This window comes from Numenius arquata, chromosome 7 (genome assembly GCF_964106895.1).
Source record: "Numenius arquata chromosome 7, bNumArq3.hap1.1, whole genome shotgun sequence".
Lineage (NCBI taxonomy): Eukaryota > Metazoa > Chordata > Aves > Charadriiformes > Scolopacidae > Numenius > Numenius arquata.
This window is the reverse complement of record NC_133582.1, coordinates 33,528,108-33,545,787: the sequence shown is the minus strand read 5'-3', so window position 1 is coordinate 33,545,787 and position 17,680 is coordinate 33,528,108. Positions and strand designations below refer to the sequence as shown.

At 41.3% G+C, this 17,680-nt stretch overlaps 1 protein-coding gene across 2 annotated transcripts in view; it reads left to right on the top strand.

Annotated features, from left to right (window-relative positions):
- The first annotated feature begins 225 nt into the window (after positions 1-225).
- Positions 226-17,680, top strand: part of MRPS5 (mitochondrial ribosomal protein S5) — a 66,513-nt gene continuing 49,058 nt past the window's right edge. Inside the window, exons 1-3 of one of the 2 annotated variants that reach the window (XM_074150432.1) lie at positions 353-436; positions 3,431-3,591; positions 7,388-7,525. In XM_074150432.1, the coding sequence (XP_074006533.1) occupies positions 3,543-3,591; positions 7,388-7,525 (187 nt within the window). In that variant the 5' untranslated portion in view covers positions 353-436; positions 3,431-3,542. Of the gene's footprint in view, positions 437-3,430; positions 3,592-7,387; positions 7,526-17,680 lie in introns of both variants that reach the window. The other variant, XM_074150431.1, reaches the window with a different exon arrangement.

Below are 17,680 nucleotides of genomic sequence, written 5' to 3'. Positions count from 1 at the left end.
GTGGGAAACGAGACCACTGGGGGAGAAGGCGGGTGGCTGTACAGAAACGGAGGAAGAGCACAAAGCAGGGCAGCTAGCACCCCCTCAGGTGCAGTGACGGCAGCTCGCGCTGAGCGACTGTTGGGGTCCTGCGGCGGCCGCTGCTGGGGCTGCCCAGCCGCTGCCTGTTGGACCCTTCCCCTTGCAGCTGCTGGCGGGAAGGGGCTGGGGCGGTAGGAGCGTTCCAGTGAGGCTTAAGCTGAGTGTCAGCCGCTGCTTTTCGCCGCTCCGCCCTGGCTTCCCCCCCCCAGCCGGTCTCTCGCTGCCCTCGCGTTCTCATCAGGCAGTGCGCGGGGCAGCTAAGTACGGTGGCCGGCAGCGGGGGAAGAGGCCGGTATGGCGGCGGCGGCCATCGGCCGGGCGTGCACCTACGGTGCCTTCCGAGCGGCGTGGCGAGGTGATGGCGGAGCGCAGGGCGGCGGGGGCGCCTCCTCGGGGAGCGGAGGGGATAATCGCTGGCGGGGCCGACTCCCGGGGCAGGCCGTCGCCAGGGGAGGCCAGGCCGGAGCAGTTTCCGCAGTCGGGGGGGGGAGGGGATGTATGTTTGTGCACGTATATACATATATACGCGTTCCCGTAGGTGCGGGGCATGACCTGGTAAGAGCAACCTGCTGCCCTCCGGCCTGCTGCCCGCTGGCGTGACATGGGCAGAGTGACGGGGTGGGGGCGGTCAGGAGATGGGGAGCTTCCGAGGCGCCTGGCCGTGGCCATGTGCGGGTTTCTGTACATAGGTATATTTGTGTTTTATAAACCCTTGCACTGCTGTTCCCGGCATTGTATTAGTTGCAGTTTGGAAAAAGTGCGTTTGGTGATTGTTGGACTCGGCTCCATCTGTACGATTTCCCATTGGTTCCTGTAGCACAGTGTGAATTGGCTTGGAAACAACGCAGAGAAGCGGGAGCTGCTCTGTGTCTGCATGGATCAGAACACACCGCGGTTGTGTACATTCCCTTGTCTGCCAGAATCATACCGCTTTTTTGGTTGGAAGAGACCTTTAAGATCATCAAGTCCAACCATTAACCCAGCACTACCAAGTTACCACTAACCCATGTCCCTCAGCACTACGTCTACATGTCTTTTAAATACCTCCAGGGATGGTGACTCCACCACTTCCCCGGGAAGCCTCTTCCAGTGCTTTCAGTGAAGAAATTTTTCCTAATATCCAATCTAAACCTCCCCTGATGTAACTTAAGGCTGTTTCCTCTTATCATAGAATCATTTTGGTTGGAAGACACCTTTAAGGTGTCACTGTGGGTCCTACAAGAGCTAGATATGAATTCTCTTTGATATAAAAGCAATGCAAATGGGACTTTCTAAGCAAATACTATTTTTTTAAAGTCTGTATTTCGCTAGTAAGCATAAACCCGGTTGCTCTTGCATGTGTTCTTCTTCTCCAGGACAGGAATTGTGATAAGTGCCTTGTGAAATAACTAGCTTTACGCTTGCATTGTCATCAGTGGACAAGGTTGCTGTTTTCACTCCTTAGCAGTTTCCGTATTTCTTTTTTCACATGCAGTAAACGTGTAAACTTCAAATATAAACGGGCTTTAAGCGTGCAGCTCTCACTCATTGTTACGGGGTTTGGGGCAGCTGGCTGTGCCTTTGCAAACCTATTATCCCATCAGAGTAACTTGGGCAGTAATATATGCCTTAAGATAATGGAGTGAGGTGGTTTGCTTTTTAATTCAAATATTGGTTTCTTCCCATTCTTTCTACTTCTCTTATGTCATCCTTGACGTTTTTAGTTGATAAGAGTCTAAGATTGTTTTCTAGACTTCTCTAATTCTTCAGTAGCCATTTCTTTCTGCTTTTTAATTCTCCACATTCACTTTTCAAAACTCAAATGTATTATTTTTCCTAGTAGAGGTTAAAGTATACTTAGGAGGAGGGGAGAATATGTGTATTTTTTCCACTAAGCATCAGAGTTGACTTTGGATCTGTCCTTGAAAAATTGTTAGAAAATTGGGGAAATTGTCTTTTGATATATGAGAAATAATACAGTATAACTTAAAACTTCTTCTGGGTGGCATTTTCTGAATTATAATGTTGATATAGGTTGGGGTTTTTTTTTTTTGACCTTCATGCTTCTCATACGAGAAAATTAGAGTATTTTCATTATACAGTTGTTTTAAGCAGCAAATACTACTAAGGTTTGGACACAACCTTAAGGTGGTATAGGTGTAGTTATTGCAGTGCCCTGGGTACCTTAGCTTTTTGTATTGCCAAGTGCTCTCCATTTGCAGCTTTGCTGCCTGCTTTCCATCAGCTCTGTCCCCTTTCACCCCAGCTTCCGTGGCGTTGTTGCAGAGCCTTTGGGGCAGTATTTCCCCCTTGTTTTCATGCTGTTGTCTATATGACCTTGCAGCTGTGAATCCCAGTAGTGTTTGGTGGGTTCTCCTAGGTAGCAACTGGCAGGAGCAGGAAAAACTGCTCTTCTTCCACTTGCTTTCCTCTGGCTTGTAGGTTTTGGATTCAAGTGTCTTCATAGCGCCAACCAGCCTGCAAGCATCCAGTAAGGGGTCTAACAAGGGGCCTGATGAAAAGTGGGAACTTTTCATCACAAGTACTGTGGGAAATTCTCTGGTTTTTTTTAGCTTCTACAGTTCTCTAAAAACTTCCTTGCCTCCACTCCTGGAAAAAAAACTCTAAGCAGTTAATGAATTTCTGGTCTCTTTTCTTCGTCAGGGCTATCTATAATGAAATGATGCCCATTCTATAGCCAAATTGTAGTTAAAGCCTGAGCATTCAGGGAGGTTTGAAAGCAGGCCAGTGGTGTTTCCTTGGTGGAGGGAAACGTTTTCACTGTCTAGTCACAGAGTATATCCTAATAAAATCCCAAGATTTCTTGCAAGTAGACTAGGAAAAGTAAAAGGCCACAACTGCTCCTAAATAATTTGTTAAAATAGTCTGTGTCTTTTGAGGTGTGACCCTCTCACTCTCTTACCTTGGTGTTCCATCCGTAGCCCAGGTAGATAGTGACCCTTTCTGTGTGCACTTTAATGTACATTTTAAATGCATGGGTTTTGGATGTGAAGAACTTAATTTCTCAAGCTAGATTTTTCCAAGGTAGCTGGAGGGTTTTTTTTAAAAAGGTTGTGTCAGTGCAAAGGTTTCATTACGGTGTGGGCCTTTCTTCAGCACTTGTGAGATGATATGAAAAAAATAGTAACGATTCTGAAGTGTCTTCCCTGTTGCAATTGTTTTGTATGAATGTGTTATTTCTGTGCATAAGTTTCACTTGAGTAAAAAGCAGCAAGCAAAATGTTAAACAGAAAAAACCTCCTCAAAACTTCATTGCCCGTTAGAGGCGAAGTTAATAGTGCTTGGTATCTTCAGATCTGCAATTTGGAATTTAATCAGAACATCTTCTGTTTTCTTGTGATTATTTCAGCTAGAGCCTCCCGTGTGTATGTCTGGAACTATACTTGGGCAACTTCTCCAAAGTTCTAATTACAACCACACGATAAGCATCTTGATGGCTCTTTTAAAAAGTTTTTTTTACAATGAAATTGTCACCACTGAAACCAACTTCACGCGGTGTTTCTTTCTCAGGTACAGAGCTAAGTAAGAACAGTTTTCTGTATTTAATTCCTATGGAAAATAATTACGGGAGTAGAAGGGATTATTAAATTGTTGCCAGTTTTTTTAGAAAAAATAAAAATTAGCAGTCAGGCTTGCTGTACACTGCATTCACTAGTAAAGTAAATACATGGCTGTTGAGCACGACTGTGGGTGTTGTGTGTGGCGATAGACACTGCACCCTGTGCATAAATCTCCTAAAGGTGGCACGTTAAACCAGCAGGGAATTGAAATAAAGGTTAGGAAAGTTATAGTGAAATGGGTACAGTAAAGTAGTAGACTTGTATATGAACTAGGGTGAGTGTTTGAAAGAAAACTGTGGGGAATTTAAAGTTTGCAGAAATAAGACTGTTGACCCCTATCTTGATATTCATTATTCTGTTGCATCTTTTTAGAAAAATGAAATGGTCTATAGTGGTTTTGTTAAGTGAAGTTTTAGTGCTGAATATATGTATATTTATACCTGCATAAAATTTTGTATTTAGCCAACAAAAGACAACACTTTATAGTCACAGCAGGTTTTAATTGTAATGTTTACAGCAGGGAAGTCTTACTTGAGGAGTTAATTTTAGGTTAGTGCAAAGCATGACTTAAATAAGCATGCCTTTTTTTTTCTGCTTTGTTGACATGTCTTTTCCTGGTGGGAGGACATCAGTCCAGCATTCATGACGTATCTTACTTTACAAACTATTCAGGTTTGAATAGCTTATTGTAAGAAACACTTCAGATCCATCACGGATGTTTGGAGGATTTATAGGCAATGAGGATATGATGCATTAACTATACATACTTACATGTCAAATGCTGTTTTATTGAGATGTGACATTTTGAGCTGCTTACATTCCATAAATATTCTTATTCTTTGCTCTCCTTTCAAAGTCTCTATTCCCTTGGTAGCAGTATGCGTACAGAAGTGTGTGGGTATGCTTTATTAAATACCAGCACTTAGTGTTTCAGACTTTGGGTATCGTGTGGGTTTGGGGTGGGGTTTTTTGCCGTATCTTCCTCCTCTCTCTTTTATCCTGCTGCAATTCAGAGACCAAAACAGTCTCATCTCTCAGTGTCCAGAATGTGGTCAACACAACCCCTGGGCTTCCCTAGACATAGAATTTTGATTGCCACCTCAGAACTGGTGTTCTCTGACTGCCTGTCTTAAAAGTGTAAGTTCCTCTCACTTTAAAAAAGATTGAATCCTAAAAGAGAAGAAGAAATTTTCACTGGTTTCAGTGAAGCCAGGATCTCTCCCTGGGCTTTGACAACTTCTGTTGTGAATTTATATTCATATATATGTCAAGAAGGGTCACCAGAAATACCATATGAACAGCTGAGTAGGCTGGGACTTCACAACCTGGAAAAGGCTTCCTGGGGAAATAAGAGAGAAGTCAACTAAATCTTACGTGGAATGGATAGGAATTGACTTTCTCTTCCAACCTGACAAGTAGGCCATGGAGCTAATGTCTTGAGTGTCTTGACAGGCTGAAAATATTAGTAATAAAAAAAGCATCATGGTTCATTATGTGGTGAGTAGTAGATGTGTAGAACTCCTTACCAAGGAGTGTTGTGGATGGAAGATGTCCACATGGTTTTGAGGAAAGCACCTGTACTGAAAATAGTCAGAGACTGAGAAAACACAAAGGAGGACGATATTGTACATATTTACTCACTTTTTGCTCTTTCCCAGGCAGATGTTAATATAGTGCTTAGTGGAGGCAAAATACCCAGCCTGAAACAATGCATCTGCTCATAAACATCCAGATTATTTTTTTCCTCGTTTTTCTCAAAAAGTTGTTAAGAACTAGAAGTTATGAAGTCTTTGTAGAAGCTTATTTGAGGAAATTATCAGTAGATGTACTCATGTATGGGAAAAGATCATTCACAGGCCGACAGGAAGTATGTGAAGTGGGGAAAGTGTGCCGCTTCGAGGTATGACAGACTTTGTAAGCGCATGAAGAAGACGGGATTTGATTTTGCAAGTTATTTTGAAGCAATTTCCAGCGGTAGGCAATTCTAAGGTACAACAAGGGAAATTATAAATACTGCTACACGGTGCAATTTTGAATTAGTTGTAGATACATGATGATGTTATTCTTTAAAAAATAACTTCTTTAATTGCATGCCATTCCAAAAATTAGATCAATACCTTACATGAAAGTTATTCTCAGATGAATTTAGTCTTGCAGATTAACAGTTTCTCGTTAAATGCATATTAAAAACATAAAACAGCTCAGAAATTGCTGTTATAGAGTTATCATTAACATTGTCTGTGGAGTTTGTGTGAGGAGTGACTGCTCCTTCAGTAGCAGTTTGAAGTGAGAGAAGTGTTTGAGTAGCAACGAGCATATTGTTTGTGTGTGTCTCATACTATCACTTGTGATATGTTCTGATTCTCTGTGAATTAAACCAGATATTTAAGAATCTTCTATTCCTATTTTTTGCTTTTGTGTTTCTAGGCTGCTTTTTATTTTGTTAAAATTAATAGTTTTCCACAAAAGTTTCATTATGGAGTTTTATTGTCCACTTTAACTTTCCATAGGAATAAAAGGTGATAAATTCACATTTTAAGACTACTTTGTGAGAAATTTTTTAGAATTTCTTGCTACTTTACCCCGGGTATATGAACTGATTGTTATTTGCCTAAAAGGAGCTATTGCCCTGACTTCAAGAAATAGATTGCTGTTTTATTGATACTGGTTGCTAACAGAACATGACAGAAATCATGCTTATTTTCTGCTTTTAAAATCTAGCTGTAAAGGTTGAGTTTAAATGTAGTTTAGGAAGAAGTAGATTTTTACTATTTTTTATTATAATTTTCTGAATAGCATGTTGAATAATTGATTTCAAGACAGTATAGCTCTTTTTAGTTTGTTGAATATGCATGGTGTTTGGAGTGATTGATTGCAGAAGTAGAAAAAATATGGAATCCTTTTTTCTGAAGAACCACCTCTTTGTGCTGGTCAATAAGTGACAGTATATCTTGCTTTCGGTATTGTAGGTAAACACTTGAGCCCTAGCAGTTTTTATGTGCTCCTTTTAGCTAACAGAATAGCAACCCTTCTGCATTAGCTGAGCCACCTGGCAGAAAAGGCACCACTGTGTATGCTCTATTGAAGTAAACTGGCTTGGAGATGCTGAGAGCACGTGTAATTGACTGGCTTGGTAATAATCAAATACGGAGGGCCGTGGGGAAGGTACATTCATCTTTCAGGATGCCAGAGTGTAAGTCAGGTTCACAAATTAGCATAATCACAGACCAGTTGAGGTTGGAAGCCTCTGGAGATCATCTTTCAGATGGAGGATGATGGAAACCTTCCCTGCTCCGAGCAGGGTCAACTAGAGTAGATTACCCAGGACCGTGTTCAATTGACAGTGGTTAAAAAAAAAAAAGTTTTATTATGTTCACATGGGATTTTGTGTTTTTAAATTTGCGCCCATTGCCTCTTGTCCTGTCGCTGGGCACCGGTGAGAAGAGCATGGCTCTGTCTTCTTTATATCCTCCCTTCAGATGTTCCCACTCTAGCAGTGATATGTTAGAACCCTTCTGGCCGCCTTCTCTTCATGACATTTTCTATTGCAGTATTTCCCCTCCCTCCCTCCTGCAACTCGCTTTGCACTTCAAGATGGAAGGTTCAAGTCTGATTCCCTTTGGAAACTAAACTGTATGAGTAAATATTACTGTTTTTTTTCTTCTGGTGTGTATATTTGCAGGAAATGCTTTATTTTAAAGAAGAAGATGTCCTGTATATAAACACCTTTCTGTCTTCATTCTCAGGGTTTGCTTCCGTGCCAGTGAAAGGGAGTTGCTGTTCGTATTCTAGCCTGGCGTGGGCCTTCCAGACACGCTGTTCCATCTCTGCCCCCTGGAATGTGACAGTCCAGCAATGCAGACAGAGCAGTTTCTTCAATAGGTGTAAGTCTTAAGTTGGATTAAAGTTATTATCTGTAATAAACAGAAGAAGAAAAAAAAATTTTGCTTTGGAGAGATACAGTCATGAAAATCTATGTATGGTAGCTTTTTGTATCTACTCTAATTACCTATCTCCTAAGATTACAGTTGCAACTACAGCTATTGTCAGAAGTGCATGCACAAGGTCAGTTTATTATCTTTTAATAGCAAGCAAGGGTTTGATTTATGTCACAGTGAATCCATCTACTATACATCATTGGGTGGAAGGGGAAAACACCTTCCCCTCTGTTTCCTAGTCCTTTATTGAGAATATAAATTGTGTGTTTATTTTCCAAATGATATTTGATCCACAGGCAAGAGATACTGTTCAAGCTGTGCTGTCTCAAAAATGAAATAACTGAAATGCAATAATGTGTTAAACAAAAACTGCTTATAATGTCCTGCTGCTTGTCTGGCCAGCTGCAGTATTTTCCTCCAGTCCTGAAAGGAATTACACACGTGCTTAACATAATTGAGAAGTGGTGGCTGTTTAAATTCCTGCTTGGGACTGTGAACCGAGGGAACTGAGGGGCCATTCCATCTGCTGTGATTCCTTATCCTGTCCCACAGGGGAAGAGAAGGAACAGTATGAACATAATCTCTGGAGGAGATAACTGCAGCAGTCTGAGAGTCAAAGTTGGCTGTTTGTAATGCGTAGAATATAAGAGCTCTGCAAAATTAGGCTTTCAAAACTGGTGGTATCTTCTTGTTCTTCTCAACATTTGAGTGGGAGAATAATGTATTTGTTTTCTTTACATTTGCTAAAGAAATGGGGTTGAAGCAGTCATGCTGGCTGGCTGTTTTGTCTTATCCAGTAAATTTTTAACCATTGACTGATTTTAAACCACTGAGGGTAGAGAGGTCTCAAAAGGCTGCCGTGTGAGCCAGAGGCTCTGCGTGGTAACGGTTTTGTAAGGATGCCAACTGCAGGAAAAATTCATTTAGAACATTTAGGCACTGAAGCACTTGCAAGGTAAGAATATGTAAGAAGTTAATTTGTTTATCTTAAATTTAAAATATGCACTGCAAGTGATTGCAATGTGATTACAATTTGTAGGTTAGATGTTTCCTTAATTATTCTTGTGTTTGTGTTCACAAAGTCTACATGAGATCTGTTTTACCAGGAAATTTGCAGCTGTCTTCTTAGATGACTGAATTAAAAATGCTTGCTGTTATGGCATCTCCATTGTTTAACTTAATAAAATTTTAAATGAGTTATATTTAGGCAATCTACCTAAAAATATTGGTTAATAGATAAGATGCACCAACTTGGAAGAATTTCAGTGTACCTCCTTTATGTATTCAGCAGAGATAGTAGCCGTCAGATTTGGAAAACTGAGGGGTTTATACTTCAAAGTACAGTTATTCTAAGAACGGTTCTCTTACAGAGGAAAAAAATAAAATCCTCAAAATTCAAATGAGGTAGATATTAACAGTATAAATCACTCATATCCTGTAGCAGTACAGTTGCTTCAGAAGTGGTAACATTAAAAATGCACATAAGACCATTTTAGGTGAAAATTTTCAAGTGAAATGTCAACCTAATGACAGTCCTTTGTGACTGAGAAGGGTGACTGTACTTTTCTATCTCATTCTCTTCCATCGTACTTTAAAAAATATTAACATGCTCTTCTTGATAGGGTCATCTGTACCTTCAACTTAACTATTTAAAATAGTTTAACTCATTTAAATAGAAGGCATTAAACTGAATGAGAGGAATTGCAGTTATCCTGGGCAGTCTGGGATCCTTAGCCTGATAGCTGCCTCCTGCAGCTCTAGCAGAAACATACACAGGGCTTTGTCCAGTGACATACTTCAGTGGGTTTGCAATGAAGTAATTTCAAATGATCTTTGTTATTCCTGGCTTTGCTTCTGTCCTTCCCTCCTTTCTCCTTTCCATCCTCCCCACCATGGGAAGCGATTCAGTTTCCATTTACTTAACAATTTCACGTCCTTGTTTAGAGATGTGGAAGGGCCTGAGGTTTTTCAGATCATGTTTAAAAAATAACTAACTTCCGCTGAAAAGCCTTGCCTCCTTTTTCAGTGTGTCTTAATGGACCTGGTATTCGCGGGTAATGTCTTGCTTGTGCCTGTTTCAGTCCAGGTTCTGTCTGGGAGGAGAGATCAGTTTTCCCTGTTCCCGGTACATTTCTGTGCTCTGGCACAGGCTGGGAAATCCCACTAATCCAGACTTTCTGAACAGATGCTTAAGCTTCAGTTGTTGAGAAACATTGATAAAAAGTGCTATATGTTTAATGGAAGAAGTATGTATCTCTGTGACCTGTAGATGAGGAAAATGTGAAATATAGACCGTTTACATTCGATAACCACGGAATTGGGTTGAATGTCATTCAGATGTCATTCCTGAAGGCAACGGAGAGAGGCATGCGGATATGTCATGAATACTGAAATGACTTGACGGTATCCCAGCCATAGGAGTTAGCTTTGACTCCAATCATCCAAACCAGCAAGCATAATTTTCTCAACATCTGTTTTCTATCTGAGTGTGAGAATAAAGGACTTTTATTTGATTACTGGGACTACATAAAAATTATGCTTTCCTACTCGCAGTATTAATTCTATTAGCTACCCTTGGGAACAAATGAAAAGAACAACTTAATTTCTCTGTTGCTAGGTGATGTTTCTTCTTAAGTTAGAATACAGAATAGGGAATATGATGATTTTTCAGAGGTTATAGAACTACATTGTAACAATCAAGGGAGAATCCTTTAGACCAACAATATAAAATCATACTGAGAGTAACACGTTTTGTCTCTGCAGGCTTTGCTTGTACTCAGTACAAATCTCTGTGTTTGTGTTCTTTGGAAACATCAGTTCCTGAAAGCCTGCTCCTTAATTATATTTTATATTAAATTTTTGTAGTTCTGCATGAGTTTTATTTGGATTAAATTTGTTCATTTTTTCTACCATGCCTAACTTGAGGATCAGGGTGAAAAAAATGTTTATTTTTTCAATTTTTGAAGAATTTTTTTTCAGTATGAACACTCCAAATTAACAGTTACTTGTCATTGTCAGTAGTAACATATGAAGAGTTTTGATGTTTCAGCATTAAGGATGTAAAGAGCTCCAAGTATACAACTGCTTTTATTTTTTTTCCCCTTTTACAAGGCAGATGCCTGTGTGTGCATGTGTGTTTTTAGTCAGAAAAAAGGAGAGTGACTATTACATGCCTTACAGTTAATTGTACTTAATGGGGTGGGCTATTTTACTGGGTTTTGATTTGTTACTGTGCAGTGTAACATTTGTGAAGGTGCTTTGGCCTCTGGCTTTTATTTTGTTTTGAGGAACTGAGCCAGGCCAATGGTGTTTAGTTTGCAAACCTCACTGAAATCTCTGTTCTCCATATCCATCTGGTGACACCGAGGCCAGCTTCAAAATACTTATTATTAAAAAAACAAAAAAAAAGCTGCAAATGAAAGCTTTAATAATCAGACCAACCTTCCAAAGATGGTAGCACTTGCTATGTTAAGGTCCTGTTTATTTATTTTGTTGTTGTTAGGAAAACAATACTGTTTCTCAGATGTTTGTCAGGATAATTTACACCCATTTTGGCTCTTTGTTTAAGCTAAGAAGTTTTTAGTCTGTTAATGACTGGGTTTCTAACTGGATTTGTTCAGGCTTTGAATTCTAACCTGAAAAATCCCATGTCTGCAGCTTCCTGCTGGCATTGTGCTAAATTGCCAGTTTTAAAAAATGTTGGATTCTAATACCGAATGCACTGTGAAAGTGTGCTCGAGGTTTGCAGGTAAGTGGTGTTATTCACTGTGTCTGTGTAGCAGTATGAATGCATCTTTCAGAATAACATTTTCCAGCTCCAGAGGTTTTGTTGTACTACCATAATGCAATAGATTTGTTTCTGGCTTTGAGGAAGTTGCCCAGAATTTTCCCATGCTATCCTATGGGAATAATAGTTAGTTTGTAGGCATCTTTTGCTGCCAACAAATTTGCAAACACACCTAAATAATTTTTTTCTGCAGTCCACATAATGAGAACTTCTGCATTTTTTATTGTATCATTTAACTTCTGTGAATAGGCAGGTAGAGCTTCAGCCTTGTATTAAGAAAAACAAACACAAGCCAGAAAGTTTGTTAGTAGATGAAGTTTTTTCAGGTTGCGCTATTGTGGAGATACGGCCAGCAGTGAGAAGTAGAAATGAGCTTACATTTTCAGTGGAAACATTTAATCTATGTACAGTTCTAATTTTCAGACTGTGAAGTTTATCTTAAAACTGTTTTATATCTGTCCCATGGTACTGGTCTCTTACTCAGGTTCCTCTTTATGGTCTTGCAGTAGTCTTTGTCTTTCTCAGACGTTTCAATGTCCAGATTCTTGCAATTCCACAGTTAGACACACCCTGCTATCCAAATTAATTTTGAGTCACTCAGTAGTGGGCTGTCTGGACTGAATGCTTTATATTCTTCTCTACTTCTTAGGTTTGAATAAAGGCCCTGGAATTAACAGGTCATATCCTCGGAAGATGACATCTTAAGAGGCTTGAGGCAGAGTTGCAAAGAGCAACACGTGTTTTGCTAAAGCAGCCTTTTTTTTTTTTTTTTTTAAGACAGCACTGGGGAGGGGCAGCTTTTTATCATCTTGTTGTATTTCAGCAGAACTCAGTATCAGATATGCATCATACACTTCCATTTAGAATGTAAGGGGTCTTTTTGCAGTTGAGGAAAACAACATTTTGAGCATGGTTACTTAGGAAACTTGAGAGTAATCCAGCACTGTATCTCATTTCTTACTGATCCATGTTTTTCTGCTTGCAGGCTGGGATTAGACATGCAGCCAAGAAACTGTGATGTTACATGATGGCAGCCAGTGGCAGTTCAGAGATTAGGAAGTAGCAAAGATAGTTCTCATTTGGGATGAACATACTGATTTTGATGAAACTGCTTTAGAATCTTTCATGCAATAAGTGATCCATCCAGTATTAGTATGCCATTGTTCCATTTTTCTGTCATAAATAAATCTGTTTGTATTATCATCTGCACAATATTCCCTTTTGAATTGTGGAGAGAGGATTCAACCTATTAAAAGAGTTAAATAGTTAATATTTTAACTAGTTAATAGTTAAATAAGTATCTTTAAACAGGCTAAGTCTTAAAACTTCCACTTTTAAAACTAACAGGAAAATGCTTTATTAGAAACATAACTTGTGAGGAATAACTGGTGATATGGACTGAGCTGACAGTTTTTGAACAGTATATGAGTTCAGCTGAAGGTTATGATGGGGTATGAAATCAGGCTCCATCTTTGTTTTGGATGGTTCACTTCGTTTGTTCTGGAATTAGGTATTTAATGTAATTGTGGGAATGCTTCCAGCAACTGATAAGTATTGTGCTTTAAATTAAATGTTAATATGTGCAATTAAAACTAACATCTAAATCACTTGCTTCGTGTTTGGTTTATGTTCAGCCATTGAAATGAGTTGTAGGTTTTGCTCTTAAGACAGCTGCTCTGTGTACGTTTTTGTCTAGCACCTTTCTCTTAAATGCTCTGTAGTTAAGGATATTGTTATTAAACATGTTTTATAAGACTGTGGAGAGAGAAGGGAAGACACTGTAGGGCCCAGATTTAAAAATACAGTTGAGCACTCCTTTTCCTGACTGAAGTGATTTAAATTGCAGTTCATTGCCAAACCCTAGGTGGTTAGAGTAGTTCACGTAGCCTGCTCTGTGCCAACCTCTGTCCTAGGAATCTTTTACATTCTGATGGGGAGGGGGCTGGAAACAGAAAGGTGCTTGAGGGGTGTGTGGTGGAATGGAATTTGCGGGGAAAAAACAAAACAAAACAACAGAGATACATATATTTTTGCAGAAAATGTGAGACCAAAGTTGAAGTCACAGAATCATAGAATGGTTTGAGTTGGGAGGGACCTTTAAAGGCCGTCTAATTTCACACACCATCCCCACAGACACAGAGTGACTAGGGACACTTTCCACTAGATCAAGTTGCTCAGAGCCTCGTCCAGCCTGACCTTGAATGTTTCCAGGAATGGGGCATCTACCATGTCTCTGGGCAACCTGGGCCAGTGCTTCACCAGCCTCATTGTAAAAAATTTCTTCCTTTTATGTAGTCTAAATCCAGCCTCCTTTAGTTTAAAACCATTGTCCTTTGTCCTGTTACTACAGGCGCTACCAAAATGTTTGTCCCCATCTTTCTTAAAAGCCACCTTTAAGTACTGAAAGGCCACAATAATCATAGAATCACAGAATCATAGAATGGTTCGGGTTGGAAGGGACCTTAAAGATCATCCAGTGCCACCCCCCTGCCCTGGGCAGGGACACCTCCCACCAGACCAGGTTGATCAAAGCCCCGTCCAACCTGCCCTTGAACCCCTCCAGGGATGGGGCAGCCACAGCTTCTCTGGGCAACCTGGGCCAGGGTCTCACCACCCTCACAGCAAAGAATTTCTTCCCCAGATCTCATCTCAATCTCCCCTCTTTCAGTTTAAAACCCTTCTCCCTGATCTTATGGCTCCCCTCCCTGATCCAGAGTCCCTCCCCAGCTTTCCTGGAGCCCCTTTAGGGACTGGAAGGGGCTCTGAGGTCTCCCCGGAGCCTTCTCTTCTCCAGGCTGAACCCCCCCAACTCTCTCAGCCTGTCCTCACAGCAGAGGGGCTCCAGCCCTCCCAGCATCTCCATGGCCTCCTCTGGCCCTGCTCCAACAGGTCCATGTCCTTCCTGTGCTGAGGGCTCCAGAGCTGGACACAGTTCTCCAGGTGGGGTCTCACAAGAGCAGAGCAGAGGGGCAGAATCCCCTCCCTTGCCCTGCTGGCCACAGTTATTTTGATGCAGCCCAGGATGGGGTTGGCTTTCTGGGCTGCCAGGGTACGTTGCTGGCTCATGTTGAGCTTCTCATCCACCAACACCCCTGAGTCCTTCTCCTCAGGGCTGCCCTCCATCCATTCTCTGCCCAACCTGTATTTGTGCCTGGGATTGCCCTGACCCACATGCAGCACCTTGCACTTGGCCTGGTTGAACTTCATGAGGTTGGCATGGTCCCACCTCTCCAGCCTGTCCAGGTCAGTCTGGATGTCATCCCTTCCCTCCAGTGTGTCAATCTCACCACGCAGCTTGGTGTTATCGGCAAACTTGCTGAGGGTGCACTCAATCCCATGTCTCTGACAGGGCAGTGGTCTGCCTGGAGCCTTTTCTTCTCCAGGCTGAATAATCCTGACTCTCTCCGCCTGCTCTCCTCTGGCCCCACTCCAACACGTCCATGTCCTTCTGATGTTGGTGGCCCCAGAGCTGGAGGCAGCACTGCAGGGGGGTCTCCCCAGAGCGGAGCAGAGGGGCAGAATCTCCGCCCCCCCCCCTCGCCCTGCTGGCCACGCTGCTGGGGATGCAGCCCAGGATGCAGGGGGCTTGCTGGGCTGCCAGAGCACGTTGCCAGGTCATGTCCAGCTTTTCATCCAGCAGTACCCCCAAGCCCTTCTCAGCAAGGCTGCTCTCCATCCCTTCCTTTTTACAAGAAGTGACATGGAAAAGACAAGGGGTGATGGGTACAAGTTACTCCAGCCTCTGTTGATACTGGGGGTTGCCCCAACTCAGGTGCAGGACCTTGCACCTTCAAATCAAGTAGCACTCGGATGTCCAGATTCCGGATAAATTCTTAACTATTGAATTAAGCTTAAGGATCTTTTTCCTTTGGATGTGAGGATCACCGTTGCTTCCTTATGCCCTCTCTCTCCTGTCCTAAGCCAGCTGTATCTACCTCGCTCCGCTCACAAATTCTTCCTGGGCTTGCTTCAGGCAGCTGCTGGATCGAGCCACCAGTTTTTTCTCTCCATACCATAATTGAGCAGTCACATGAGGTAGGCTATAATTGTCCTGAAGTTCAGATTTCTCTTGTATAAACTTTGAAATGTGAAAATATCTCATCAGGTATTGTGTGTAAGATATTACATGTTTATACAGCTGTGCTGGTTGTGGATAGCTAAATACAAACACTATTTAAAAATCATTCTACAGTCATTCTTTTCTGTGTATTTTTAAAACGACCGGCAAATTCATATTAGCACATGGTCCTGACTCCTTCAAGGAAGTTTCTTTTAAATCAAAATAGATTTAGCATTAATATGAATTGAAAATTCTAAGTGTTAGTTTGTATCAAAAACAAAGGTTTTTTTTAACCGATGTCTAACTTTGTGTCACTTAATACCTGACCGTTTGTTATTGACTGATAGAGAAAAAAGCTTTATGCTCAGTTATGAGAAATACGTTATTTCATAATGTGTTTGCAAAGGAGTGAAAAAAAAAAACCAGGTACTTTTGTTGCTGTTGTCCTGCCAGTCTCATTGATGGGTGTGAGTTCATTAAAAATCTGAGGTCTATTTAACTTGTTTTACTGGTTCTTGTTGGTTTTTTTGCTTCTGCTTCACTGTGATTTTTGCCTTTGTAGGCCTAATTTGCATTTAAAATAGCCTTTTAACATGTTACTATTAGTTTTTTAGCTTGGATTTTTGTGTACTGTAGTTCTGTTCTGTAAGCTGCAACTTGTGCTCCCTTTTTACAAGGAGTGACATGGAAAAGACAAGGGGTGATGGGTACAAGTTACTCCAGGAGAAATTCCGATTGGCACAAGAGAAAATTTTTCACACTGGGAACAATCAGCCATTGAATCATAGAATCATAGAATGGTTAGAGTTGGAAGGGACCTTAAAGATCACCCAGTTCCAACCCCCCTGCCATGGGCAGGGACACCTCCACTAGAGCAGGTTGCTCAAAGCCCCATCCAGCCTGGCCTTAAACACTTCCAGGGACGGCCACAGCTTCCCTGGGCAACCTGTTCCAGTGTCTCACCACCCTCACAGTAAAGAATTTCTTTCTGGTATCTAATCTAAATCTCCCCTCTTCCAATTTAAAACCATTACCCCTTGTCCTGTCACTACACTTCCTGACAAAGAGCCCCTCTCCGGCTCTCCTGTAGGCTCCCTTCAGATATTGGAAGGCTGCTATGAGGTCTCCCCGGAGCCGTCTCTTCTCCAGGCAATTGGAATAGAATAATTTCCCCAGGGAAGTGGTGGATTCCCCAACATTGGACACTTCTAAGATTCAGCTGAGCAGGGAGCTGGGCCATCTTGTCTAGACCATGCTTTTGCCAAGGAAGGTTGAACTAGGTGATCCTTGAGGTCCCTTCTGACCTGGAATTCTGTGATACTATGATTGTATATGCAGCTCATATGCCTTATTAGGGAATATGTGCCTTACTAGGGAACCTGGAATTTCAGACTGAAATGCTGTTCTAGTATGTGTTGCCACTGGAAGGCCTACTCTGGCAGTCATACCAGGGGTTGCCCGAGTATTAAAAGTTTTATTATAGACCCAGGTTTAGGCTGCTGTTCTCACCTTGGCTCTGAAATTTTGAGAGGGAAGGCACTGTTAATTATTCTTTGCTTCTCAGACATGGAAAGGAAGGAATTTTTTCTACTTATATGAGGTGGCTCAGCAAATCTTGTTCTCTTCCCAGTTCTACTATAGAAAAAATTAACTGCTCTTGGGCTTTCTAGGCTTCTGAAGAAAACTGCCATTTTACAAGGAAAGCCTAACGTTTAGAACTCCTGTAGGTTATTTCAGTTATCTCTGATGAAACAGGGTTGCAGTTCTTATTTGGAGAGATCATAAAACCCAGTTTAATTGGAATAATCCAGCTCTGCCTCAGTGATGAGACTGCTTACTGATTTAGTTTCATCATGTCCGTGCCATGTTAAAAATTCTTATTTGATGGGATATAAAATTATTTGCAGTTGAATTGTCACTGAGAACTTCTGTAATTTAAAAGTGAGTGGGTTACAGTGTTTACCTCAATACCAGTATTAGATACTAGCTGTATAATCAAAGTGGTAGAATGATTGACTTCATTATCTTTCTGGATTCTCAGCACATCCTGCTTGAGAATGATGGCTTAATACTAGTTGTTCATGAATACCACCAGAATGATCTCTCTCTTGAGGCTTTGCCTGTTCAGAAGGAACACTGAAATGCAATTCTCAGTATTGAAGAATTTGTTTATAAGCTGTCTGGAACACGAGCAGACTTTTTGCTGTTGCATAGTTCTTACCAGAGATGTACCTCCTTACAACGTTGGCCATAG